Source organism: Aulonocara sp. 'chitande type north' Nkhata Bay, linkage group LG1 (genome assembly GCF_057382095.1).
Source record: "Aulonocara sp. 'chitande type north' Nkhata Bay isolate Kocher_YH1m ecotype deep benthic linkage group LG1, A_spYH_male_GT1.1, whole genome shotgun sequence".
NCBI classification, from domain to species: Eukaryota; Metazoa; Chordata; class Actinopteri; order Cichliformes; family Cichlidae; genus Aulonocara; species Aulonocara sp. 'chitande type north' Nkhata Bay.
Window position 1 is genome coordinate 12,944,505 of NC_141344.1, and position 26,981 is coordinate 12,971,485.

At 37.5% G+C, this 26,981-nt stretch overlaps 2 protein-coding genes across 3 annotated transcripts; one reads left to right on the plus strand and one right to left on the minus strand.

The window, feature by feature from the left end:
• Nucleotides 1–939: 939 nt before the first annotated feature.
• LOC147338769 (tetraspanin-3-like) lies at nt 940–10,993 on the plus strand. Its single transcript, XM_086275844.1, has 7 exons — nt 940–1,123; nt 2,404–2,595; nt 3,578–3,652; nt 4,027–4,128; nt 6,022–6,174; nt 6,291–6,374; nt 6,859–10,993. The coding sequence occupies exons 1-7, from the start codon at nt 1,061–1,063 to the stop codon at nt 6,949–6,951; spliced, it is 762 nt and encodes a 253-aa protein (XP_086131970.1). The 5' UTR covers nt 940–1,060; the 3' UTR covers nt 6,952–10,993.
• LOC147338770 (proline-serine-threonine phosphatase-interacting protein 1-like) lies at nt 7,986–19,104 on the minus strand. 2 transcript variants are annotated; one of them, XM_086275731.1, is made up of 15 exons: nt 18,978–19,104; nt 18,303–18,403; nt 17,594–17,668; nt 16,758–16,792; nt 16,563–16,669; nt 16,049–16,111; nt 15,721–15,813; nt 15,301–15,346; nt 15,028–15,107; nt 14,268–14,366; nt 13,459–13,555; nt 13,148–13,244; nt 11,536–11,624; nt 10,764–10,879; nt 7,986–10,606 (listed from the first exon to the last, which is right to left on the minus strand). In XM_086275731.1, the coding sequence occupies exons 1-15, from the start codon at nt 19,008–19,010 to the stop codon at nt 10,475–10,477; spliced, it is 1,263 nt and encodes a 420-aa protein (XP_086131857.1). In that variant the 5' UTR covers nt 19,011–19,104; the 3' UTR covers nt 7,986–10,474. The 2 variants fall into 2 exon arrangements, with proteins under 2 accessions (XP_086131857.1, XP_086131784.1); XM_086275658.1 differs by lacking the exon at nt 18,978–19,104 and having other exon boundaries at nt 18,303–18,487.
• Nucleotides 19,105–26,981: the final 7,877 nt, after the last annotated feature.

The window sequence follows — 26,981 nt, forward strand, 5'->3', positions numbered from 1 at the left end:
TCAACATGAGTTTTAAAGGACAAATTCTGGTCTATAATGATGCTTAAATACTAGTTGTGACCATTTCAGTTTCACCCACTTAAGTGTTTTTGATTTTAGGAAGTTTCAGTGTGTTTGCTATTGTCTAAGCTGTATATTTATGAGATTACAAACAGCAAAATACCAAATGTTAATCTGTTCACACTTGAGTTTTATAATATAATCTGATAGGTCAAAATAAAAAACAAGGCATTCAGTCTCAGTTCATGTTAGGTAGTTTCATTGTATATCGGTGTTAACATGCTTTAAAAAAAAGACTCCCAAAGTTTTCAGTCATTAATGAGTTAAGTGATAAGGTTTAAGGTTTAAAGACAGGGTTGAGCTTGACACCATGAAGCTATTTTACTTTGCTAGCTTTGTTAACAAACTCAAAGGACATAGATAAGGAAAAACTGTTTAATGAGTGCAGTCATCAAGATAATAAGACTTTAAATAAAATTAAAAAATACATACATGCATTAGTCTATTCATGCCAGTTTATGTTTCTCAGAAACCTCCTGCCTACAATATTGGAAAGCTGCAGTAAAATAGGAGTAGCACAGCTGGTAGTTGGCATGAAGGAAACTTGCAGCTGTGGAGAGCAGCATGTAGGGAGAAGAAAGAAACACCCCACATGCAAATTCTAAATATCAAACTTGTTGAGTTACTTCTAAAAGACTGATCAAGCTCACTTTAACTCTGGTGCTGTGTCAGAACTTTATGAAATAGATGCTGTTTCAAATAACACCGCACGATAGATTTACAGACTCACAGATCATTAGCTCAAATGTAGTACAATGTTGTAGACAAACGTCCCAGCATTACCCCCAGTTTGTTTGTTTTGAATGGTGACGTCACCAGAGCACGTGACCGAGCAGCGCTCCCTTGCGGCTATTTTATTGGTCAAACCTAGAAGAATCTGCACAGTGGGGCAGGACGAAGCCATTTTATTATTTTAACAGCAAAGGTGCAGGTGCATCAGTATTTTATTTTTTAAATATACATATATACTAAGTCTTTCCATTTAAGCTCTCTCGATACGATGGGCCAGTGTGGGATTACGTCTTCTAAAACCGTCTTGGTTTTCCTCAATCTAATATTTTGGGTAAGGAAACGGCAGATGCTTGAACAATGTGCAGCATCCCAGTAAGGCCAAGGATGGAGACTGTTAGCAAACTGCGCCAGAGATGCACTGCAGTTAGGCGATAAAACAGATGCATTATATGGCGGTAATTATGTGTACAGACTCACTCTGACGTTAGTGTTTACTGTAAGATGCACGGACCTTAACTGGAAACCCATTTGAGTGGTTAGCAGTAGCTGTAGCTGTAGCGTGTTCTTTAGCTGCCGCCCACAACTTATAGCTATGACGTTATGCAGCAGCAGCTGAGTTAACCTCCAGCGCAGTTTGAGCTGCATCATGCTAGTATATTAAAAGAACAGCAGAGCTAAATTAAAGCATGTATAGATGAGCAAAATTCAAAATATACGATCAAGCAGGATGACTGAATAATATAGAGACGTGAGGCCCAGTCCACACTGCTTATGCGTGCTTTGTCTGCGAGCCTGAATTACCATTATTCATGTGAAGCTATGATGTCGTTATAGCACATGTGGGTGATTGAAATGTCTTGTTTTTGTGTCCAAGTTCATGATTTCTATTTAAAATCATTTATTAAATGAATTACTTGTAGGTTTTTAATTTGATAAATAAATAATATATTTATATTTTGAGTTTATTCAAAAAATATATATGATTTACAATTTTTCCGTTTTGGTAAACATGCCTATATTTGTGTGTGAGTATAAAAGCAGCATAAGGAATATTTCTCTATTGGATATCATGTTGTAGATCTTATATATAATGTTGTGTTTGTAGCATTTTGAAAAAATGTTTTGAGTTTGTAAGGCTGCTATCTTGTCCAGGACTCTCTTGGTTAAATAAAAGTAGTGAAAAAAGAGAAGACTAAGAACACTTTTAAAGCTGGGGTTTAAATTATTATACATTCAAAATCTGATATAACAATCATTTTAAAGCTGTTCAGCTCATTAAAATAATTGTTTAATGGTTTGCATGTTCTCAAATGTCAGGGTGGTGCAACCATACAAAAACTATAGTTTAATTATGAAATCAAAAAACTAATAATAGGGGAGAAGTGTATGCTTTTGCTACCAAATAAAAACGTTAACACAGACGATTAAGTAAAAGCCTGTCTGAATTGAAAATAATTACAAAAGTTGCAAAGATGGCTTAAGTCAGGTGGTGCAACTGCAAGAAGTGTCAGTTAAATTCTTTTAGGCCGAAAATGTATTATTAAATGATTTGCACTCACATAAATTGAAGCATTGGAAAAGCAGGTTATTTTTCCCTGTTTCTCTCTGCAGGCTGCAGCTGGAATTTTATGCTACATTGGAGCTTATGTGTTTATCACATATGATGACTATGACCACTTCTTTGAAGATGTGTACACGTTGATTCCAGCTGTTGTAATCATAGCTGTCGGAACTCTTCTCTTCATCATCGGTTTGATTGGCTGCTGCGCAACAATACGTGAAAGCTCCTGTGGCTTGGCAACGGTGAGTGAAAAAAGTGGTTGTATGCCTATGGTAGGAAACTGTAGGAAACATGTTAAGAAGTGCCAAGGAAAGTGGGTGATATATATCAAGAAAATTTGCAATAGCTATATTTCTGATGATAAAGTAAAAAATACTGAATGGTGTTTTTCATGCTTGCAGTTTTCAGGCAGCACCATTAATATTGTAAGTAAAGGAAGGGCATTTTCACAATATTGGCACTAAAACCTCATTTCTACCTGGGATGCTGTATATTGCTTTGAGCTTCTTAACTAGCATTTTAAAGCCCTTCCTTTCGACCATCACTAATGGTGGTGTTGAGCATAACTTGCAAGTGCTGCGCTTGGGGGAGTCGTTTGTTTACATTTCAGTCAGACATCAGCAGCTGCTAGTATATCATAGCCTTTATATTATCTTCATAGCATGGTTGTGTTTTTGCCTCAAGTGCTGAAAGAAGTTTATGTCTTTAGTGAGAACAGTTTGTTGCACATTTTGAGAACTTTTTGCTTTGTTGAAAGTTGGTGAAGAAACTCCCTTTTTTAATTTACTACTGGGGGATGCTGACAACCGACTCTTGCTGGGAATGTACATACATGGCTTTGCTAAAGCAATAATAATGCAATATGGGTTTTAATGGGAGTTTATTGAATTAAATTGCAGTAGTGGAAGAAAATACTTAAAATGCGGTAAAAATGCAGGGAGGGATTTTAAAAATAAAATGCCAATAATTTGACATTTTCACTTGTTTTGGCAATTTTGATTGATACAACCTCACATTGCATTGAAATTACATTAGAAAAGACACTTTTTATAAATGGGGACAATTATTATTATTATTATTAATTACTAATGCATTCAGTGGCCAATGCCTATTGATTTAAGAGTTTTAATATAGGCTTTAAGACAGAGAGGAAATGTCTTATGTTCAATATTTTCTTTAATTTTAGATCAATTTTACCATCAGCTTTCTGTCCCTGTTTTTCAGTTTGCTGCCATACTCCTGCTGGTATTTGTAACGGAGTGTGTGGTGGTGGTGCTCGGCTACATATACAGAGCAAAGGTAAACACTGTTTTGCTGGTCACGTTCTCTTCTGTTAAAGGCGACAATGTAATGCTGCTGCTAAATCTTAATTTGTCTCCTGTTTCAGGATAAATTACCCACTGTGGCAACCCCTTGTGAACAAGGAAGTTTTTATGTAATTTACAAATAAATGGTTTATTACTGTGTGTAAAACAGCTCCTTCTGCTGTGAAGAATAAATGTAATTAAATTAGCCGCTCTCATTTATCCTTAATCTGTTTGGATTAAAGTGCTTCTATAATTAGTTTTTTGACAATGTTATAAGACTAAGTCAGCAAATTACTTTGAGTGAGCAATGAGTGGTGAATAGTGACAGTTGTGTTATTTTTTCTTTTCTTTTCTTTGTTTTTATAGGTAGAAGATGAGGTGAATCACTCCATTCAAAAAGTTTACAATGAATACAGCGGCACCAACACTGATGCTCCTAGCCGGGCGATTGATTATGTGCAGAGGCAGGTGAGAAAAAAACTTCTATTGTGACAAATGATTTTGTCATCTAAAACTGAGGAAAAAGTGAGTGCGTGCAGTTTTTAATTACGTTACTTTTTATGCTTTCCTGGTAGTGTGTGTGTATATATATATTAGGGGTGCAACGATACACAAAATTCACGGTTCGGTTCGGTTCGATACTTTGGTGTCACGGTTCGATATTTTTTCGATACAAAAAAAATGTTCATGCCTTTTTAATTTGTCATTTATTAAAATTATAAATATATATTTTAACTCAAAAGTACAGTTTTTAAATTTAACCCTAACCCTTGTGCGTGTTTTTTATTTTGACAGCGAATGCGCACCTGCGGACCACTTATGTGCAGCCCTGGTTATTTAGCTCATCATATTGCAGCCACAGAAATTCTTTTGTCCATGAAACCATAAAGCTGCACTTTCTTTTTGCCTTATAGTCTGATTTGTCATAACTTCTCCGTTTTGTGGTAAGCTTTTCTTTGGCTGTCACTTCTTCACCCTGACCTGTCTTATTTGGCTCAGCAGAACTAAAATATATATCTGTCTGTGAAGGTTCTCAGTCATCCAGGTCATCGTAGTCAAATATAAATCCTGCTGCTTTTACACACGCACTCACATAAGCTCAGCGATTCTCTGCGCGATCAACCTCTCACATGTTTAAGCTGCAGGAGATTTCACTTGTCATGTTTGCATAGTAAGCTAACGATTAATAAGACGATGTCAGAGGCATTGGTGCACAAATTATCATCACTCACAGATCAGTGCTGTCGCTCTCTATACACAGTTCGCACGATTGCAAAGTGAAAGCAAAAAAACAAGCGCAAATTCAAACGCGATTTCAATATGTCACATATTGACAGTGGCTCACCGATGCCAATGACATAATTACCCAGCTACATTTCTGAAAGAATGCAAAAGCATTGACATATATTTTTCCTTCCTACAATAGCCCGACGGGCAGGGAAGAGATAGATTTTGGTAGCCCGACTTTTCGCTAGCTCCGGGACGTCGGGCTAGCGATATTGCAAGCCCTGTATCTGATTGAGGAATCACTCATCTTTGGAAAAGAGAGTTTATTACAGAGAAATGGCTCTTTCCAAAATAAAAGCTATACTATCCACTTCTTCTGGGCTATATTCTCAGCAGCATAAGGAGAATCATGTGCTAACAGCTGTCTAAATGACTCGGGTAAAGTTAGTAGCATGCTTGTTGTTTTTGTCTTTGCACTAGGATGATGTCGGCGTAAATGTGCAGTCATATTCGTTGTGTTCCCACTAGTGCTTTCAGGTTAATCTCGTTGAAATGACCTTAACGCCACAACACGGCAAATCTCCGTTAACGAGCTACCGCCGATCGCCCCGTGCGTGGGGCTAGACGGCCAACACGTTAACGAGCTAACTGCGCTAACACACTAGTTCACACCAATGTAATTAAGCATTGTATGGCACATCCAACATACTGTTTTACTTTAGTCCATGACTCGCTTACCTTCAGGGTCATACTTCACATGAAAACCAAAATAATTCCAAACGCCAGATCTGAATGAGGGTGGGGGAGGTGCCCTGCGCTCTTCCTTCTGACGATGCTGTCTGTGTTGAGCGCTCAGTGGATCTGCGCTCGACAGTGCAGCCTAGGCGGAGTAGTCAAACGCAGATTCACTGAGCGCTCAACACAGACAGCATCGTCAGAAGGAAAGTTGATAAAATAAATTACAAATGTTGTATTGTTCGATACATATGCGTACCGAACCGAAAGCACTGTATCAAACTGTTCAATATCGATACGAATATCGTTGCACCCCTAATATATATATATATATATATATATATTAGGTGATGAATTTTAAAATTGTAATTAAACATTTTCATCCACCGTTTGTCCTAGCTTCACTGCTGCGGCATTCACAACTACTCTGACTGGAAGAACACCCACTGGTTTAAAGAATCCAAGAACAACAGCGTCCCCGTCAGTTGCTGTCAGCCCAACATCAGCAACTGTACAGGCACGCTCACTCGACCAGCAGATCTTTACCAAGAGGTACACACCACTAGTTTGGTGTCTGTAATTAAATCGTTTGCAGAGACTGTAAGTATTTTCCAGCATGTTACAAGTGTGTTTATAGCTGGAGAACTTTTTTTATTTTTCATCTTTAGGGATGTGAAGCTCTTGTTGTGAATAAATTAAAGGAGATTATGATGTATGTCATATGGGCTGCGTTGACTTTTGCATCTATACAGGTAAGGAATATAAGCTGCAAACACAAGGGTCTTAAAATGTTGACACCTATATTTTGTCTTGCAGATAGTTATAGTGAGATTTTACATATTTATATGCCGCATCATCTCTCAGCTAAAGCTTATAATCAGAACTATATTTAAAGAGTCTTGCAATAGACTCAGGTGAGTAGGGTGTATTATTGAAACTGCAGTTGTCTTGGTAACAAGTGAACTGAAAGTAGCTCTGACCTAATTGAGACAAAGTAAATGTGGTCAAAGACTCTATGTTTAACAAAGCATCTATGTTTAACAAAGCATCTATGCTGTGGTTGTTGTCAGCATAACATCCAACTTTACAGCCAGAGTCCATATAGTGATAAATACAAGTATAGTTCTTATACATTACAGAGTATGTTCTATAGTGTGTCCCAATATTCCTGTTAAAATTTGAAACTGTTGAGTTGTGCTGTTTAATGAAATTCACAGTTGTGCTGTCTGCCTGCAGATGCTGGGCATGCTCTGTGCTTGCGTGGTGCTGTGCAGGAGGAGCCACGACCCAGCGTATGAGCTGCTGGTCACAACCAACAGCTATGCATGAAGAATGCAGCCGGCCAACAAAACACTAAGAAAATCAACAGGAGCGTCACAGGACATGTTCACACTAGTTATCAGCTATAGTTATATAAGCTCAAGCACACCTTGCACAATTCATGATAAAGTAGCGAACACTGACGTTTTGGGTGGGGGCTTCAAGGGAAAACCATTTATTTATTGACATGCTTTCCAAGTTCCTGTTACTTTTAAATGTTTATCCTTTTGTTACAAATACTGAAATATTTACAAAAGCCAAAGTTGTATATGGCTAATTGATTTCTGATTATTGATGTGCAATTTTTTTCTTTAAATTGTGGCTTCATAAAATTTGTGTATATGCCCAATAAGGATGACGAGAAGCTTAAATGTGAAAATAAGACTGGTCGTGTTGTATGAAAGCTTTTTCTTGGCGTGCTATTTTGCACCATGGCTGGAACTCTGGAGATATTTAGTGGTTGTCCAAATGTATAAGCTGTGTTAAAAATAACATGTACTCTGTTACCAAGGCCTTGGTTTGACCAGACAAATCTTTTTAGCATAGTACAGATCTGACGTTTTAATCTTAGCTGTTCCATGAATGCAGTCTAGTTTTTAAGATTTGCAGAATAAGAATTATGAATGTTTGGTTTTTTTAGGTGTTGGAGCAGCATCTCATTCTCAAAGCGATGTTTGGTGAAAGAGTTGTTTATGTTCACAAATATTCCGATTGTAAATTTCCAAATCAGGCTTCACTAACAAGGCATTGCTAAGATATAAATTGTGAATTAACTATTTGGTCTCCAGTGCCATCAGTAGGAGTATTATCAGTGTTACCTAAAGATTTATATATGTAGATTTAATCGGTTACAGTCACACATTTACTTGTTTAGTTTGATTTGTTAAGTTTAAACCTGATTTTTAAAAAAATACACATTCTTTGTACCTTGTAGTGAAAGTGTGTACCCTTTTAATATTTTTAAGCTGTTAAGTTGATCCCATATTTAGCTAGTTCCACAGAAAAATATGAGCGATAAAAGGAGACAAATAAACTCATACACCTCAACTGGATTCTTTTAATTTTTTTTTTCACGTGACAGTAAATATGCTACCAAAAAAACCCAAACCGACACAAAGTACTTAAACAAGCAATATCATATGGCTATATCATCAGGCGCATGGAATTATATTAAACATGTTTAAATGTGCCGTCACTTGACAAGCATAAAAATAGTTTATTCTAGTAGTTTGTTCATCTGTATGTGCTACTTTTGTAGCTGATGGTCTGTGGAAGGTTTACAGAAAAACTTTTATGTACAGCAGATATAAATGATGATTACTACAGTCATATGAAAAGGAACGTTTTTGCAGGATTTTATGCAGTCCTGTGAAAAACACATTACACAGTGGGTAATTATCAGCCTGGTGCTGCTAATCAAATGCAACTGATCATCAGCAAGTGTGACCACCTCTGTAAAAGAAGAAGTTTTGGCAGATTACTAATTTGGAGCATTTAGTTTTGTTATGTTAACGCTACAAGACCACATCTACTTCCCAGTAGTAAATTCCCCAGCAATTTCACCCAAAGTCTGACCATGCAATACTTAGAAAAATTGCAAAAGGCCAAGAGCTACATTCCTCATTTAGGGTGTTATATCTAAGTTCCTGACAGTACAATTCCTGAACGAGTATGGCTTGTTTGGAAGAATTGTAGGGAGAAGATGGAATAATAGTTTAGGTTTGCAAAGTTGTATTTGAGCAAACCAAAAGACCTCCAGAACAAGACCAAAGAGAGATGCCTAGTCATAATGCAAAGGGGCACATTTATTGGAAGCCAACTGCGCATCAGCACAAACACCCCATACCACTGTTAAGCATGGTTTTGGAGGGCTGATAATTTGGGCTCATTTTGCAGCCATTGTATTTCAAAGAACACCAGAGTCAAGAGTGAGGCCATCTGTCCGACAGCAAAATCTTGGCCAAAACTGGGCTATGCAATAGGATAATGATCCCAAACACATAAGCAGGATGGCTGAAATAGAAAATATGTTGCAAAGTCCAGACCTCAACATGACTGAAATGCTCACAAACCTAAATGAACTGAAGCAATGTTGTAACGATGAGTCTTCAACAACAGCGTGAGAAACGGATGAAGTATAAAAACGATTACTTCATGTTATTGCTGCTAAAGGTGATTCTACAAGGTAGTGAATCATAATTTGTACTCAGTTGTTAAGGACAGCATAGAGTTCTATGAAAACCTTCCTTTTCCTAGAAATCCAGCCCTCTATTTTCACCAGCTCACATGTGCACCAAATAAATGGATGATTTAAAAGACTATGTCATAGTTTAGTCACAAACTGCATTTCTAAACAAAGAAGGATTGACAGCCAGAAGCATATACATTTCCGCTGTATATATGTGGCTGCTTAATGCTGTTAAACTTAGCAGTCACTGGTGGTTTACACATGGTACTCATTCTGTTTTCTTGTCATTTGAGATGAATAAGATGATTCATCTTATCACAAGTCATTTAAGTTCAAATTTTAATGAAAAAAGTATGTGATGTTACAGTGCTTAGAATGTACTGGTGCAGTACTAGTTTGCTACTATTAGTAACATACAGATTCATGTTGAAAACATGGTAACTTGACTGAATGAAGGGAATTTTAAAATTCTTCATTGGTTTTCTAAAGTAGATGGCTAACCATTCTTTAGTCATATATTACAAGTATAGGAACTAAAGATGAGATAAACAGTATAGCTATACTGATTATCCAAACCAGTTTAAACAATGAGGCTGATATAAGCTGGTGAATGCATTTCCTTTAACTTGCATTAATTGCTTAGGTAGTCTACTGCTTACTAAATGATCTTTTTTAGTTCAGGTTTTTGGTTAGTTTTTCATGTTAGCCAGTATTGTAAGAGCACTTGGGAAAAAAAGCCTGGCAAAAATGTGTGTGTCTGTAGGCTGTATTGTGTGTGGCATGTGTTCGCTTTGGTGTGTGTCTTTGCAAGCGTGCAAGTTTTTAAGCATATGAGACATCTGTTTTGATGTGTTGACATTCTTTGTGTCTACTTTCTTGCATTTGCAACTGTTGTTCTGTGTATACCACGCATGTTGTGGGGGCACAATTGTGTTTACACAATCACAGTGTGTTTGTCCCCCAAAACCAGTCATTCTGGGGGCAAAAATCAGATACCAATAACATAAATTATTGCATTTTATGATAAAACTCATTGTAAGGCAGTGGTTCTCAAAGTTCTTTTTTTTTTGCATGCTCTATATCATAAGCTATAAACCCCCCACCCCCCACAGTATTTAATTTGATTAATTATATTAACGATAAAAAATGATGCACATAGCATTTTACTTAAATAAAGTTGCATATTATCAGTGAAATAGCCCACCCACATTTTGTGAACTACTTTTTTAAGGTAAAGGGGCAGGCAAGTAAGAATTGGATTTACGGTTCTTTTTCATGAAATTACTATAAATAAATTGAATTTCTCCTGAGATATAAAGAAAATTACTGTATTTGCGTACATGTTTAAATTTTGCCTAGATAATTTCCTGGCACCAGTCCACTAAACCCATTCCTCTCCACCGTCCACCACCCATTTTGTTCTTGGTCCAGCACTCGAACTACTTCTCCTCGGCTCACAGATAGCTCATCTTCTTCCTGATCAGTCGATGTAAAGAAAGCACATCTTAATTACAGGCAAATATCGCTTAAATACAGTACTGCTAATATTGTCTATTTTCTTCTTTTCTTTCTCGATCATCTTGCTCAATGTTCACTTTCTTGCTGTAGGTTTTAAAATAATCATGCAAATCACCTTTGCAGTGTATTGATAAAGCACAACATAGAAGATTTCATCAGGTGGACCCGTGGACAGTGGCACTTCTTGGTGAATGCATGGAAGGGGTGCATATCCGTCATCTGAAAGCTGAACTAAAGCAGAATTAAATGTCAGAAAGTGCAAACACAAAATGTAAAAATAAATAAATAAATTTATTAATCTGTTATGTCTTTTAAGCTCCATGACAAAGATTTTCAAAGTGCAGCTTCTCACACTAAGGGCAAAGGTAGCCACCCACATCCACCCACAGAGTCCAACTTTAAATAGCACAAAAACCAACAAATTCACACACCTATGTGTTTGACCCATGACTACATATAATACTTTTTCTAGCCCCATGTTTTATAATTGCAGTGTGTATGCATGCAAATACATTAAGAGACCAACAGGGCCTGTGATGTGTTACTGTTCAAAACCAACAGTCTATACAGTTTTACACATTTGGCACATACATGACTCATTGGAGAAGAGATTGGCCTCTCATCAAGTCCACTATAGCAAATTTAAAGTTCTTTCTTACTTTTAAAGTGTACTTTCTTGATATAATATTAGAATATCATTTTTATCTCTGATTCATATAGTGAAATGTTTCAAATTAATTGACTGCTCTAACCTCCAATATATGAATAGAAAGACCAACTCTCTATATATGTAATTCATAAAATATAGCAGAACCAACAAAATATTGAAGATTTAGGTCTTTCCTACAGTTTAACAATATAACTGAGTGAGCAGTTGCAGTACTTACATTCTCCAATGGATGACAGTGTAGATCGTGGGCTGAGTGGACTGTCCATGCCAATGTTCAGAGACCTTCCAAGCAGGGGATCAGAACACCTTTAGATCAAGAAAGATATTTAAGATACAAATGTTTACTTTTGTGAATTCACCGAGCAAAGGTCCAAATTTCTAACATTAAAAAAATAACAACAAACGATGAAGATAAAGATGATGATTAACAAAGAGAATATTTTCAGGACATGGTTTGTGTTTAGTTTGCAGAGTACAAAGTATATTATATACATTATATGAACTAAAGTATATTATATAGTATATTATATACACTATAGTATAGTATATAGTATGTTATAAATACTGTTGAAGCAGGTCTCCTCTGGAATTAATAAGTAAGTAAGTTAAATGTATTTATATAGCGCTTTTTAAAACAGGAAGTTATTTCAAAGTAACTCACATTGGAATAAAAACATATCAAATGAAACAATAAAAATGGTATAAAAAAGGTATAAAAGCATATCAATTGAAACAGTAAAACACAGTATAATAGCACATCCAATAACACAGTTTGCTACACATGAATATTACCTAAATGCCTGTCTAAACAGATGTGTTTTGAGCTTTGTTTTAAAAGTAGCTAAAGGGTTGATGTTGCGTAGTGGGGGAGGTAAACTGTTCCACAATATTGGAGCCAAGGTTTGAAAAGCGCGATCCCCCTTTGTTTTCAGATGGGTCCGTGGAATGGTTAGAAGACCACTATCAGTGAATCTAAGGATCCGGTTTGGAGAGTAGGGTTGCAGAAGCTCAGTGATATAAGTGGGGGCCTCACCTGGATTTCTTTTTCCCATTTTAATTCTGCCTAGCCCTGCGAACCCGAACACAAGTGTGGAAAGATCGGCTCTCCAAAAACAGCATGCACCTGAACATCAAGAAGACTGAATACCTTGAATGCGGCCCCCAGACTAACAGTACCATCACTATTGACAGTGAGCCACTGACTAAAGTTGCCCAATTCAAGTACCTCGGGTCCCTTGTCACCTCGGACTGCAAAACTCTACCAGACGCTAGACTCCGTGTCAACGCAGCGTGGATGAAGTGGCGTCAGATCAGTGGAGTCTTATCCGACAAGAGAATGCCAATCTATCTTAAGGTGAAAGTTTATAAGACGATCGTGCGCCCAATGGCACTCTACGGGTCAGAGTGCTGGCCAGCGATGACCAAGCACGAACAAGCCCTTTACACCATGGAGATGAAGATGCTGAGGTGGCCTTTGAGTCTCACATGACTAGACCGAGCGAGGAACGTAGATGTCAGGAAACGATGGGGAGTGACACCGATCACGGACAAGAGAGGCGCGGCTCCAATGGTACAGCCATGTTGCCTGTAGCGATAAGAACTCCATCGCAAAGACAAGACAGCACAGCAATTAGATCTAGGTGGCAACAGGCCACGAGAAAGACCAAAAAAGTGATGGATGGACCGAATCAAAAATGATATGAAGGCTGCGAATGTTACACCAGAAGACGCCCTGGATAGGGAGAATTGGAGGAAGACATGCAAAACATCGGACCCTGCATCGCAGGATATGAACTGCTTGGAAGAAGAAGATTTTAATTCTGTCTCACCTCTTTGAGGGATCTTCTTCTCCTCCTACAGAATGAGCTTGGCCATTGTTGTCCCTGACTGTCCCCGTCTTGTAATAGCTTTCAAACACTATGGGCTCTGCAAGAAGAAAAGTGAACCTGCTCATTTGAGAAATGAGGCCAAGTGATACTTTTTGCCTGTCTGTCAATTGAAAGAAAAAGTCAAGAAGCTGAGCTGCACTCTTTATATCCTGTTATTTTGTAGTGGAACTTTTCTCACTTCAACTTTGTACTTATAAGTAAAGGAAACAAAACAACCATCTTTCCAGTAAATACAAATTGTGAAAGCTCACCTGGTGGCTTCAATCCAGTGCCTTTCATTTCTATGAAAGAGTTGTTGTCTTTGGTAATGTCACACTGTTCCAGAAATTTCCTCACCTCCTCGTAAGACTGGTTTTAAAAAGGAGGAATTCAGTACATTTTATATTACTATTATATTACTTTCACTTTTCATTTAGGTTTATGCATAAGTGATAGTTAATTAGGTTTATGAAAAGATCCCGGTTTGGGTTTATATACAATCAACCAATGCTGCTCACCAGCTCTTACAAAATCTTAGATTCCTAAATCCTGGAAAACACACTTTTTCTGTCTGCCAGTTATTTATATTTAGAATGGTTAAGAAAGTGGCAAGTACGGAGCCCATAAAACTATCGGCCAAGTGATTGTAATAACTTTCAAGAAGAAGTCAAGGCTACATGAGCCTACTAACATGCTTCAAGTCACAATCCATTAGTTTATCCAGTAGCAGGCCATAGCTGTGGTCTGACATTCAACTTAAGCACACTTAAGATTTGAAAATTAAAGCCTCATTGAACTAAAATGTGATCAGAAGAACGACAAAGAGTGAAAACTGCACTATTATTACAATTCTGGTTGATAAATTCTCATTAAAAGAACATTTGGGAATAAAATTTTAAAATCAGTTTTTTGTAACTGTTACGAACTTACATGTTTCATTTTGTTTTTTAAGAAAACTTTTTTTAGGTTTATCCAGCAAGACAATGTACTTATACTTGATTTAAGAATAGAAATTTGCATTTTTATTCTTCTTGACATTTTTATTCTGTTTAAATATTAAATAAAGGGAAAACTACTTCACCTCATCATCTTTGACACATTGCATGGAGAAATGATTGCAGTGGTCCCAGAGAGCACACCTGAGCATGCTGATGCGATTTCCCTCCAACTGTTGGAACACCTATAATTATCAAATGAATTCTGTGTTATTACCAACAATGTATTATTGTACTATGTACTATTTCAAGATTTGCCATGATACTGGGTTGCAGTAATGCAACTTCTGCATGCGTGCCCATTTCACGTTTCAGAGAGGCAAAATGGGCACAGTGAACCTGTGTGTTTGTTACGCATTTTGAAATGATACCCTGTTGGGTAATGATCAACTCAGTATCACAGCAAAACGTGATATTTGCCGTGACATAGGGTTGAATTGCCTTAACATATACAAAGCTCATTATAGTTTCTTTTTTCTCTTCTTACTTACAGGGGCACCACCAAGCGGTGCCGTGCGTGTGTGTGTGTGTGTGTGTGTGTGTGTGTGTGTGTGTGTGTGTGTGTGTGTGTCCACTAGTGACAGCAAAGTCAACACAAAGAGGCTGTCGTTCGAAAAAAATAAAGCAGAACTTTTGTGTGATTAAGTGTGTTTCTGCATGGTTGTATGTTTTTCCATTTGTGGCTCTCTCAGCGCAAGATGAAATGTACTTCTGCAAATGGTCGCTGCCAGGAAGGTTTTCACAGTTATAGGGGTTGTGGTGTGAAGCTATTTCTGTGGTTAAAAGCCATTATTTTGAATAGAGACATGATTAGAAAGCAGTTAACGAGAAAATATTCTGCAGTACCTCGCATGTACTTTTGTGTGTCCCCTCCCAGTCCTGGCGAACAGCTTCTAGTTGAACAATGTTGTTAAAATACACCTTCTCTGTGAGAATAGAGCATAGTTAATAGTTACAGTTAACAAATGAAACACTGGTAAAGAACACAACAATGACCGCCGCACTGTTTTCCACTCTCCTAATTTATTTTTCCATGAAATATTCTCAAAAAAAGTAGTGGACAATGAATGCAATATACTAAAAATGCATGCAAGTTAAAAATAAAATGTGAAGGCATACCAGCATCATTGGCCGCCTGCCTGCATTGCTTTATCTTGTGACGTACCTGTGAATGAAATCGGTGCACAGGAAGCCACGTTCAGTGAGTTATGTAACCATTTTAACACCAGTCAGAGAGACTGATATATAAATACGTTGTATAGGGAATGGTCTTGAAAGAGATAGAAGAAGAAAAGAAAACATCTCACACCAGCACACAAACACACTTTAGTTCCGCCTTGCAAACTGTTGCACAACTGCAGAAAAGTCCCATCATAAAGACTGCACCGCTGACAGCTGGAAACTTGTAGTTCATAAATAGAACTGACAGTGGGCATTTGCATATTTTGTGGTGAATTTCTCAAATAATCTAAAAGTTTGTATTTTGTTGCTTATAAAAGCATTTGTCTTTTAGCGAGGTAGCTCATGCACTTATTTTACCTTTTCAGGGTTTTTGGACGTAGCATTTGTTTTCTCAGCCCCCTGCTCTGCCTCATCGGCCTCCTTGCACTTCACCTCATAGTTCTTCTTAGACTAAGAAAAAGAGAAACAAAAGTTATTAGTTCTATTTCCGACAAAGCAACAGGAAGAACACTTTTTGTAAGTGATGCAAAATTTTTTTATTTTTTAAAAAATCTGACTTCTATTTTTTGTGCTTGCTTGAACATAAATTAAACAACCTTTATGTGGTTAAGTTTTCATGTTTATTTCTAAATCACGCTGGTTCCATGTGTTAGTGATAAATGATAGGAGTGGAAGTGTCTCCTACCTCCATGGTCTTCTTGAAGAATGAAACTTTTTTCTTTTGAACCTTCTCCATGATGCTTTCAAACTAAAGATAAAAGGTTGAAATTACTTGCATATGTTGCTTCAATGCAAACCTGATACTTGCAGTTATTGTTCATTAATGAATAAAAGACCTGGATTTTTACTGTTAATGTGATAAAAGTCTTGATGTCACTTTGATAAAGACTGAATTAGTCTTTACTCAAGTCTTGAATCGTTTGATTTTTGAAACTATAGGTTTCCCCTTATCAGCTGCTATCACACTCAGTGTCTGTAAAGTGATTTAAATGGTTGCAGGATTAAGTCAACACTTACGTAACACAGTGTTTTCCAAACAGGAAACAGCCATTAGTTACAATATTATTCTAATGACTTGTGCAATACTAAAAGTAATAAAGAATTATATTATCCTCAGAGTATTCACACCTTAACCATTTTTTTTGGGGTGGGGGTTATTTAATAAGTCAGTTGTTAAGCAACACACATTTCCCAAATACCTTCTTCCTCTGCTCTTTCTGACGTTCTCTGAAACTCTCAATCTTTTTCACCTCCTCTTTCAATATATCAGATAGTTGGATGTGAAAGTTTCCAATGTTCTCAATTTCTGCAACAAAAAACATCGAAATGGCACTGTGAACCATTTGACATTTGACACATATATGGGTGTAACTTTACACAGCACATGGACTTACGAGTTTTTAGTTGTTCGAATGATGCCCTCAAAGTGCTGGAAAAACAACACACATTCATAATCAAAATTATTCACCATGCTTGCACTTTGTGTTTCTTTCACAAAGAGGCAGATTAACATTTTTAAAGCAAAATTTTAAGCAAAATAGCAGCTGAGTACAATTTTATTGCTAGAACTCTGCACTGTGTTTTATTGTTTAACCAGCTGCCAAGACCGTGAGGACACCCAAACCTTAACAGGCAGACTTTGTGCCCTAGTTTTGTTTTGTTTTTTGTTTAAAGAAGAAAAGAAAAGAAAAAAGAAAAAGATTTATTTGGTTTTACTGCACTTAGATGATTCTTTTATTGGAGGCTCATTGTTTCCTTTTTGCGGCTCTTAGAATATATTGAGTTCAGTACAGATGTCTGAGATAGCAGGGAACAGGAAACTGACAAGTTATGACCTACTGTACACTGAGCGAGGGGCTTACCACACACACACACACACACACACACACACACACACACACACACACACACACACAAACACACACACACACACACACACACACACACACACACACACATGCACACACACATACTTACACTTCAGTCTCTTTTTTTCTGTGTCTCACTTTCTGTATCACGCACAAATGTGTTTCCTCTTAAAGAATGTGGCGATGATGTGCCTGACTGTAGTTTTATATGTAGTCTTCCTGGTCAGTGCCAGTCACCCTTAACATGTCCATCCCTTACCAAAACCCTTCCAAATAAAAGTTTTTGTCCAAATTGCTATATTTATGTACTAGTTGGGCAGTCTATACAATACATAATGCTGACCTCAAAACAAGTTTTTCACCTTATCTCTATGTGTCCTCCAGCTTTGCGAGCAATAGTCACCAGTTCCTTTCCATACTTTTCCTCTGCCAGTGCCCTGTGGAGTATAAATAAGCAGACAAATCATTAGAACCCAGAATGTATATTTTAGTATTTATTTGTAAAACTGAATTAGCTTATATAAAGTCTGTTATAACAGTCCAACATTTGCCTTGACATGCATATACCAACATTTTTACCTGAAATTTTGTTGCTACTTAAACTCTTGTTGCTCTTTTACCTAAAGGATCACTGACTTTATGTTACGTCATTCTATTCAGGCCATAACATCACAAAGATGATTTTGGTGACATCTTAAGGTTTATCTTGAATTACTTGTCATTATCAATTAATATATTTCAACAATCACAAATGAGTGTTAATGCAGAATATTTTCATATTTCAAGACACAGAATTAAAAGAAGAAATAGCTAAATTCTCATATCTTGTGACCTAAATGAGTCATGGGCCTGCTATCTTTCATACATGACTAGCCACATGTGGTGTTTAATGAGTGAAATGACAACTAGATAGCTATTTTTTTCTTAATGTTATGATCAAGCTGGAAGTTGATTCCATGTATGAAGTCATGTAAAGTAAAGATCATGGAAAGAGAAGCGCAGCTATGATTAAAATCACAGAACCCATGATTTTAAGTTTATTTTGATTGCACAAATACAAGCTGATCCAACCTCATCTTCAATAGCTCTTCCACATCTTTGCACATTTGCCTTCCATCTCGTAACCTTTGGGTCACGGCTTCATACCCAGCGTGGCAAGTGATGTCAGACCCCTGCATTGACGAAACACAAAAAACGAAAACTGCTGCAATAAACAGCATTTCTGAAAAAGGTGTTGCAACATGTTCTAGGCTCATTTTGTGGTAAAATGCAGAACTAGCACTTGTGTACTGCAAAGATATCTGTATGTGGCATGGCAGCCTTAGAGTTAATACACTTGGTAAACCAACCCTCTAGATCGCTTCAAGTGCACGCAGTGGTGATTCAACACGTTACAGTGTCTTTACATGTATGATGTTGATAATTGTGCATATTAAGTATTTTTTTTAAGTTGTAAAGCTTACCTTAACCCCCCCACCCCCACTCCCACCCCATACTGCTGTGTGTCTATACTAGTATAAACTATAATCACTTGTGGTTTACCTGATTTGGCAAATTGTAACTTACAGATGACAGTTAGGGTGTAAAATATATAATGTTTTAACAAGCGATAGCTGACTGTAACGTGGTGTTTCTCGTGGTGTTTCTCGGGTTCCTAAAACAGTCTGTTCAACATAATTAATACATACTATAGTTTAGAAACTATAACAAAGCAAGTAGACAACAATACCACAAAAATATACTTACCCAGAAAGCATCCTTAAACATCAAAGGAGCCATTGTATTTTTTACTTCCTTGAACTAAGCACAACTCTTAGTGCCGACCTCACTTACAGGACATTTCTCCAAATTTAAAAGCTTACCAACAACCTTGTATGGCTGAAACGTCAGTGAGTCACTTTGAATGAGGAAGAGCTTTTGTCCCGTGATGTCACTGACCACAGACAGCTCAGCCCATTTGTGAAACGGCAACTCTTTCACTTTATGTTTGGTCTAACAGTTGTGTCAGAGCACAGCAGTTACATGTGCCTTGCTAGGTAAAGGTGTCAGTATGTCTTTGTATTGTTATGCATTGTTATGTGTTATGTGTGATGTGTTGCATTGCTGATGTAATCAACACTTACACAGAGACAAGCAATATGTTTAAGTGTCACATACTGTAACCAAAAGTTGATGGTTTACTTGCTGCAAGTAGCATTAGTGGTAAATCATAATTGTCTTATTTTAATTATGTTGCAGTGACATTTTTTATCAGTATTTTAAGACATTAATATTATACAATTAAATGTGCTTTAAGGTGATGTTAGACTACTTTGATTCTCTCTTTTCTTCCTTAAATCATTTACCATGTTGTTTTGCAAGATGACATTATGAAGTGCTGCAAAATTAGATAATATTATTTTTAATAATATGTCATCATCAGCATATTAACCTTCTGTCATTAGAGCTCCAGAAACTATTGTTGCCATGTACATTCCAGAGATTACCACAAGAGGGAGCCAAAAATCTTTGTAAAACATCAAGGCTTGTAATATTATACTGGCTAAATATAAGAAGTCTACTTTATGGGAATCAAACCCACCTGAATCAACAGTTCCTAAATCTGTATGGGATGTCTGACATAAAATCCCAAATCTCTCGACCCAGTTGAGATGAATACAAATCTGTGCCTCGGGCATCTCTAAGGGAAGCCACAGAGACACGTGAATGAACACATAGAAGGTTAATATTGATTTTCAAAGTGAGAAGAAGGACAGGCTGTGGCGTCTCTCACCAGTCGCTCAGTGAGATGTGTGAAAATCTTTGACTCTCTCACAAAGCTGGAAAATCATTTTGTCACACACTGAACAACATGCTAAAGGGACTGTACAAATCAATACATCTAACTCAGAATAATGGGGCTTTATTTATTTTATTGTTTTTTTATTTGCATTGCATATGCATTTTGTTCTATAATTACTCTTTTTATTTATCCAATTAGTGTTCTTTTTTAAATAGGTTGCATTAAAATCCCATCAACTCACTGAGTAACAGTTAATCAGTGTTTGTCATTTCTCAAAGTAATTTCTGGTACTCCTTCAGATTTGAAATGGTGGAATATCAGATACCAATGCTGACATAGATAACGAACGAAAAAGCATCCAATAAATTGACATAAAATAGTAGGAAATTACGTCAGTATTTACAATAACTTTTTTTTTCATCAGTTCCAAACCACAGAAAATTTGTATTCAGGAAATGCTGTTTTGGTTTTCATTCTGATTATTTACCAAATGCTTTAGATTAAAGCTAGCTATCAGTAGAGTGGCCATTGCTGGGTTCAAGAGGAGAATAATAATTCAGTTTTCCCACTTGGAAAGCCAAAACACTTACCAGTTAGAGCGAAAATAATTCTTCCAGGCCAAGGCTCACAAGTTTTCACATCATGATGTCTGAGTCCATCATGCTTGGCCTTCGTTGTGACCCCGTTTGAAGCCTCAAATGGAGGGACAAGCCCTGGGAATCAGCTGTGCTTCCAGGGGCTGAACACAAGCCCACACACACACACACACACACACACACACACACACACACACACACACACACACACACACACACACACACACACACACACACACACTTCCTACCCTTCTCTCACATGTTTTCTCTGTCTCCCTCACACTCTCCGGAGTGGTAGTTATTGAACTGTGACAAACGAGCCGTGTCAGACCAGCCCCCCTACCTGGGGGATTGGCTAAATGACCTTTCCATTACCCAACCACTGCTGTATTCCCCCTCCACAGATAGAGTTACACACATAGCCACACAGCCCATTTGCCAAGACCAGTGTCACCAGCGCTACCATGAACCATTACATCCTACCGCGCATTCTACACAAAATTAATTTTTTGTATCAAATTTCAGTACATTTTGATTTTTGGATTTTCTAGATCAATTCTGCAACAAGACTTGCAATAATTTTATATTGATTTTGTGTGTCTTCGCACTTAATAGTGGTCCAAACAGTGTGCACAGGCTGAGAGTGATGTCAGAAACTGCTTCTGCCTGGTTGCTTGGATTTGGACATATATGTAAGTCATCTGCGCTTCTCTCTGTGCATTTTAGCCTCTCACAGGCAGAGTGGTGTGTGACTTAACTGGTTTTCACACATTCTCTATCCTCCATCTTGTTAATCCCCGGCTGACCATTGGCCCCAGCCCTAAATCTCACCAGATACAGAACAGGTATAGTGAACGAAAACGGGGGAGGGTGTGAGAGTTGTTCAGTAGAAAGGTTAAAAGTGGATGAGGAGTGCAGAGAAAGATGGAAAAGGATAAGCAAAGGTAATGTGAGGAAGGGGATGATGTAAAGATGAAAGAGGAAGCAGAATCAGAAGGTAAATGAGAGAGGAGTAAAAGTCAGAGAAAAAAGGCAGGTTTGGATTGAACAGGACAAAGTAAAGTTGAAAGTTAATTTCTTCTGCCTGTTGGCTAAGAATGGAATGAAATGAATCCTTGGCCACATTAGTGGGAACCTGTTAGGAAGCTGACAGATGGAGGGTTAATGATGTGTAGGCGCAAGGGCAGGGCCTGTAGTTGCTAGTGAGATGATCTGTAGTGGCTGTCATAATACAGCTGAAAACTAACAGCTGAAGGAGGCAGAGGAGAATGAGAAGTGGGAGGAAGAGGAGCGAAAGGAGCAGAGTCACACCAAACCCTGAGAGTGAGCTGAGACCTTTCTCACGTTTGATCTATGTCTGGCTTTGAATGAAACATTTATTAGCTGTCCTAATCCTCAGTATTACTGCTAAGAACTCCAGCTTTAATCAATTTGATCCTCATGTGTTCTTTATTCCCCGGTGTGCTTCCCTGGACACTGAGATGAACGCAGCAAGTGCACACATGTATAAATGCACATACATTTTTTTGTTTGTTTGCATAAATATTTGATTAGCATTGACATCTGTTTTTCAGTGGATTGAGTGAATTTCTATACATGGATACCATATTAGTAAAAAAGAAAAGGTGCATGAGGACTTGTTTGGATGTAGCTGTCCATTTAAGCTGATGTGTACTGGTGTTGACCCTTGCATGAGGGTTGCGTGCCATAAGCAATTCCCCCTCCATCTTATTCCTCTCCTTTCTTCCCCCCACATGGTCCCTTCAGCAGACTGGACTGTGGTGTTACCAGTGGCCATTTTTTTCCGCTACAACACATCATGTCCCTCTCACCTGCCTCCCAGTCCCAGTTTTTTTATTACTTTTTGTTTGCCTTTGTTTCCTCTCCATTCCTCTCGCCTCAGTTCTTCCACCTCCACTCCCGATGTCATCGTCCTCCCTTCTTCTCTCACCTCCCTCATGCTCTCCTCTTCTTTCTCACTCCATTCCTCTTACTTTTTTTCTTCATCCAGCCTCTACATGTTCCTGGTGCTATAGTTTCTCCAGACCTTTTAATAACCCATGGTGCTTGTTTGTGCATGCAGGTGTATGTACTCGCACATTCCTGTACTTTTGCTTTTACAGTATGTGTTTATACTATGCATCCACATCTGTCCACGTGTGTGTTGTGAATCTAGAAAGAGAAGGCTGCTAATTTGCTAAGTGGTTTCATCTACTGACATAGGACAGAGATTATGCTTGGCTTCACTGCCCTAATTAAGGCAAGTCAAAGTCTGATGGAGGTGAAGACAGGTGGCCACTCTGTTTTGACCAGGTCCCACCTTTGCTTTGTTGTTGCTGTTCAAAGAGACTAAAAAATGTTTTTTAGAGTGTAGCTATGTGTGTTTGCATGCATGTAGGACTGTGTCGTTTTAGTGGAAGAAAATGGGCTGCATGTGTGCGCGTGTGCATACCTGCACTTATCCTTTGTTTGCATTTGTTCGAAAGGTTTAAAGGGCCATAAAGTGAAAAGCACCCTGTTATTTGACAAACTGATTAAAGGTATCAAGTTTGTTTTCTTTGACATGGACTGAGTACATTCATCCTGATGCTGTCAGTTGCTGTCCTACTTCTTTAATTCAGGACATTTCAAATAAATTAAATTAGCTTCACTGGGGGAAGGGGGAATTCATTGCAAGAACTTTATTTCTTATAGTTTATTTTTTATAAACTATATATTTATTTCAGCCAATTCTAACTCAAAATATTGTGTTATCTCTTAAAATTTCAGGTTGTTGTTAAGTAAGGCGTCTTAAATTTTTATTTTACTGTCTCACACTGAGTATTTCTATGCGAAGGTGTGTCTTTGTTTATTCAGTCTGTTAGTAAAATGATGACAAATGTCTGAAAAGCTGCAGTGTAGTTGGATGTACTGCTAGAAGACTGCAAATCCCAGAACTATGTTTTAATGAATATCTTCAGGTTACTAAAAGTGGATTAGACAATAAGAGCTGAGATATTATCAGCAGAAAGAATGGAAATTAGCAAGTGTTTTGTCACCCAAGTCTAATATCCAAGTTACATTTTTAGGCTATTATATCTTCTTAAGTTGAGCTATAGCATTTTGACAGTGTGTTATGTGGTATGTGGGTAACTCAGAGAGTTGTGCATAATGTTATTGTTTGTCTCATCTACAGTACAGCTGCTTTTTGCCACATAACTAACACAGCTTTACTAATTTGTCTAATCTTACAATACACACGGTCCTTAAAAAACCCTTTAAAAAACAGAAGGTCGACATTTATAGCCAGCATTGTGTTAGGGTTTCACTCCCAACGTTCATTCACTCATTCATTCATTCATTCATTCATTCATTCATTCATTCTCTTCTAGTGGTTAGGGTTTTCAAAGTTGTAGCTTCAATATATGAAATGAAATGATCTTTACCAACGCAGCCTATAGCAGTATTAATTTTATTAAAGAAAAAAAGAAGAAGAACCTGTTGAAAAAATTGTAAGGCACTAAGTGATTTACAGTTCAAAAAGTGTTTTAAAACACACATACGCACAAACACACACACAAACATAACAAACTGATCTCAGAGGACTTAAATGAGAGAACTATATGCTAGCAGCACAAACATTTATAAATGCAAAATGACTTGATGTTGTGAGGTGATGGAAGCCATAAGAAATGGTTGTGTGATTTATGTGTTAAGTTTAGAGTGGATGAAAATTGTGGCATTTTTATTTCAGTTGTGGGTGCTCTATCAGTTTCATCTTGTGAAGAATAAAACACTAACATTTTACGTACACTTGTTTCATGGCTATGGTTCTTCTGCCAATACATTTTCGACTACCTGAAGTTTTTTTGTTAGATTTCTGCTCTCGGTGATTATGGAATCCAAAAATTATTCCAAAAATATTTTTGAATAGTAGCCTGATTTTTAATTAAATTAAATTATTTTAGTCCTCAATTGTTGTTTGTACTCCAGTGTTACATGAAAATGACAACAAGTTATGTTATGTTATATTATTATGGGCAGTGCACATATGGAACAGCAGGTGGGACTGTTGAGGTTTGTTTTAGGTTTGTAGTATAAAGGATTTCTTGCCATCTGCCCATCCATGTTCCTTTTGTTTTCCATTCAGTTTTAGCAGTGAAAGCAAGGTTTCCTCTTCTACTCATCCACCATAAGTGGAGAAGATAGGGAAGCCTGTGCTGCTCACAGAAAAGAGATTTCAAAATTAATTATTAAATGCTTAAACCCTAACTTCATCCTTCTGTGGTCTTTATCTAAATGGTGGCGTATCAGCAAATTATTGCTGTTTCTCTCTTTGCTTTTTTAAGATTGAGACGTTTTACATTTACTGTTTGGGATTGTAGCATTTTTTATAGTTATTGTAGTATCTTTTATTTCATTCTTATCAAAGTAAAAGATACCCCGACTTGAGTTGAGGAAAATTTCTTGTGCTTTTCATTCAGTTTTTCTAGGTGCGGTGGTGAGAGATTTGTCTGTGTTTTAGGTTTTAATCTGGTATGGAGCCACATATTTTTCCATCTTTTGCCTACTCCATTCATGATATTCCTTCAGGTGGTTTGTGTGTAATCTTGCTGAGATGTAAACATTCATACAAACTAGAACTGAAACAAACCCACACAGAAACCACTGGTGGTGGAAGGCCTCAGCAGAGGTACCAGTGAAACCACTACTTTTATCTTAAAAGTACCTCTAAACTGTAGATTTTGTACGACAGATATAAATGTTTTGTTATTTTTAATGTGATAGGTAGGAGTTTAAATTGGGTCCTGTTTAATTTTCCATACACTCAAATTCAAGAGGCTCAGAGTTGTTGTTGTTTTTCTGTAAACCATTCTCTCGCGTGTTCTTTTATGATCTTCTGCATAGGACTACTGATGCAATTTAGCTTAAGCTAGCTCTGGTACAATGCCTTGAATGGCAACACTTATGTTAATATTGTAAATGGTCCCTTTTCAAATAAAATAACCTACAAAAGATGTACTGTACATAGCCATGTGGGTGGAAAATATCAAATATTCAATACATATATCTTTATTTTCTCACAACAAAATAGTGATGGAGTGTGGCTCCATCCAGGCGTGTTTGTTTATGCAAGCAGGCAGGCAGGCCCAGGTATCGCAGTTACAGTGGTGTTGTGCTATGCGGTGGTGTGCATGATTATCGACCAGCGTGTCATGCAGGATAAGGCCCAGTGTGCCTCTGTTGACTGCTTTGCGGTCAGCACTGCAGGGAGCAGGATTGTGGTTAGTCTACAGACAGCCAAGGCTGTGTAAGAAGATCATCTGTGTGAGCGAATGAGTGTGTGTTTTTCTTCTACTGTGCTAGACTCTTCGTCTATTGTCTTCATGCTTTGTTCCTTCCACTCCAAGCTAATTTTTCTACTGCTTGACTTAGTTTTGTCTCTTTGTTTTTAATTTTTTTAAATCTTTGTGCAATTGTTCAATTTCCTGCCACATCATTTGCACAGATTCTTAAAATACACATGCACTTTCACTGTTGAGCATTTGGGAATTGCCTAAGGCTTCAAACAAGCCACCAGTACTAATGGCCTTGCTGCCCGAGAGTCTATGCCCGTACCAGAGCGTATAATTTAATATGCAATAAACATTCTATCCAATCATCTTACAGCTTGACTAACTGAGTTGTCATAGAAAAAAACTATAAAATATGTCAATTGAGCATGTTCTTCTTCTACCTCCTCCTCTTTCCTTTGTTTGTCTTACTTATAGTAATATTTGTTAACCCCATTCTCTTTTTTTGTCCCTCCTCTCTGCACATACACAACATATACGTTCCACACTGACCACATACATGTGCAAGATTTGGGCCCTCTGGCTGACGCTAATGGATGGCTCTCATAAATGCCAAGAGCTTTGCACAGGAAAGGCAGAGATGGAGTTTTTGCTATGCTCTGATTCTCCCCTGTCCCGATGATACCACTGTTCCAGAGAGCTTCATAAATTCTTCATGGGGCCAAGCACTAAACACAAACAATATCTGACGGAGGTTTGCCACAGGCATGCTCCGAGCACCCTAAACATCCTTTTTCTGTCCTCCCTCAGTATGTTTCGCAAGCTTGAGTGGCTTCGATACATCCGTGGTGGAATGGGGACATCTTATTCAACATCAAGTCAATTGTCCGATGTGATGTATTTAATGTTTACTTTGCCTGATTCTTGTCATGACACATTGTGCTATTGATTATAGTGTAGTTAATGCACTTTTGCACAAATTTTCACAACACAATTGAAACTAGAAGGCTTTATTCTGGCCTGAATGGATGGAGGCTACAGTCATCTGTGGTAACCATGGAAATTGACTGTATAAATACATTTACACAAAATATTTCTG

Coding starts and splice junctions, on each gene's coding strand:
- LOC147338769 (XM_086275844.1), top strand. CDS start 1,061: ATGGGCCAGTGTGGGATTACGTCTTCTAAAACCGTCTTGGTTTTCCTC. Junction 1,124..2,403: donor TCCTCAATCTAATATTTTGG/GTAAGGAAACGG, acceptor TTCTCTCTGCAG/GCTGCAGCTGGAATTTTATG. Junction 6,175..6,290: donor CAGCAGATCTTTACCAAGAG/GTACACACCACT, acceptor TTTCATCTTTAG/GGATGTGAAGCTCTTGTTGT.
- LOC147338770 (XM_086275658.1), bottom strand. CDS start 18,487: ATGAGCCTAGAACATGTTGCAACACCTTTTTCAGAAATGCTGTTTATT. Junction 15,814..16,048: donor TCTTCAAGAAGACCATGGAG/GTAGGAGACACT, acceptor TCTTTTTCTTAG/TCTAAGAAGAACTATGAGGT. Junction 13,556..14,267: donor AATGTGTCAAAGATGATGAG/GTGAAGTAGTTT, acceptor TTTTAAAACCAG/TCTTACGAGGAGGTGAGGAA.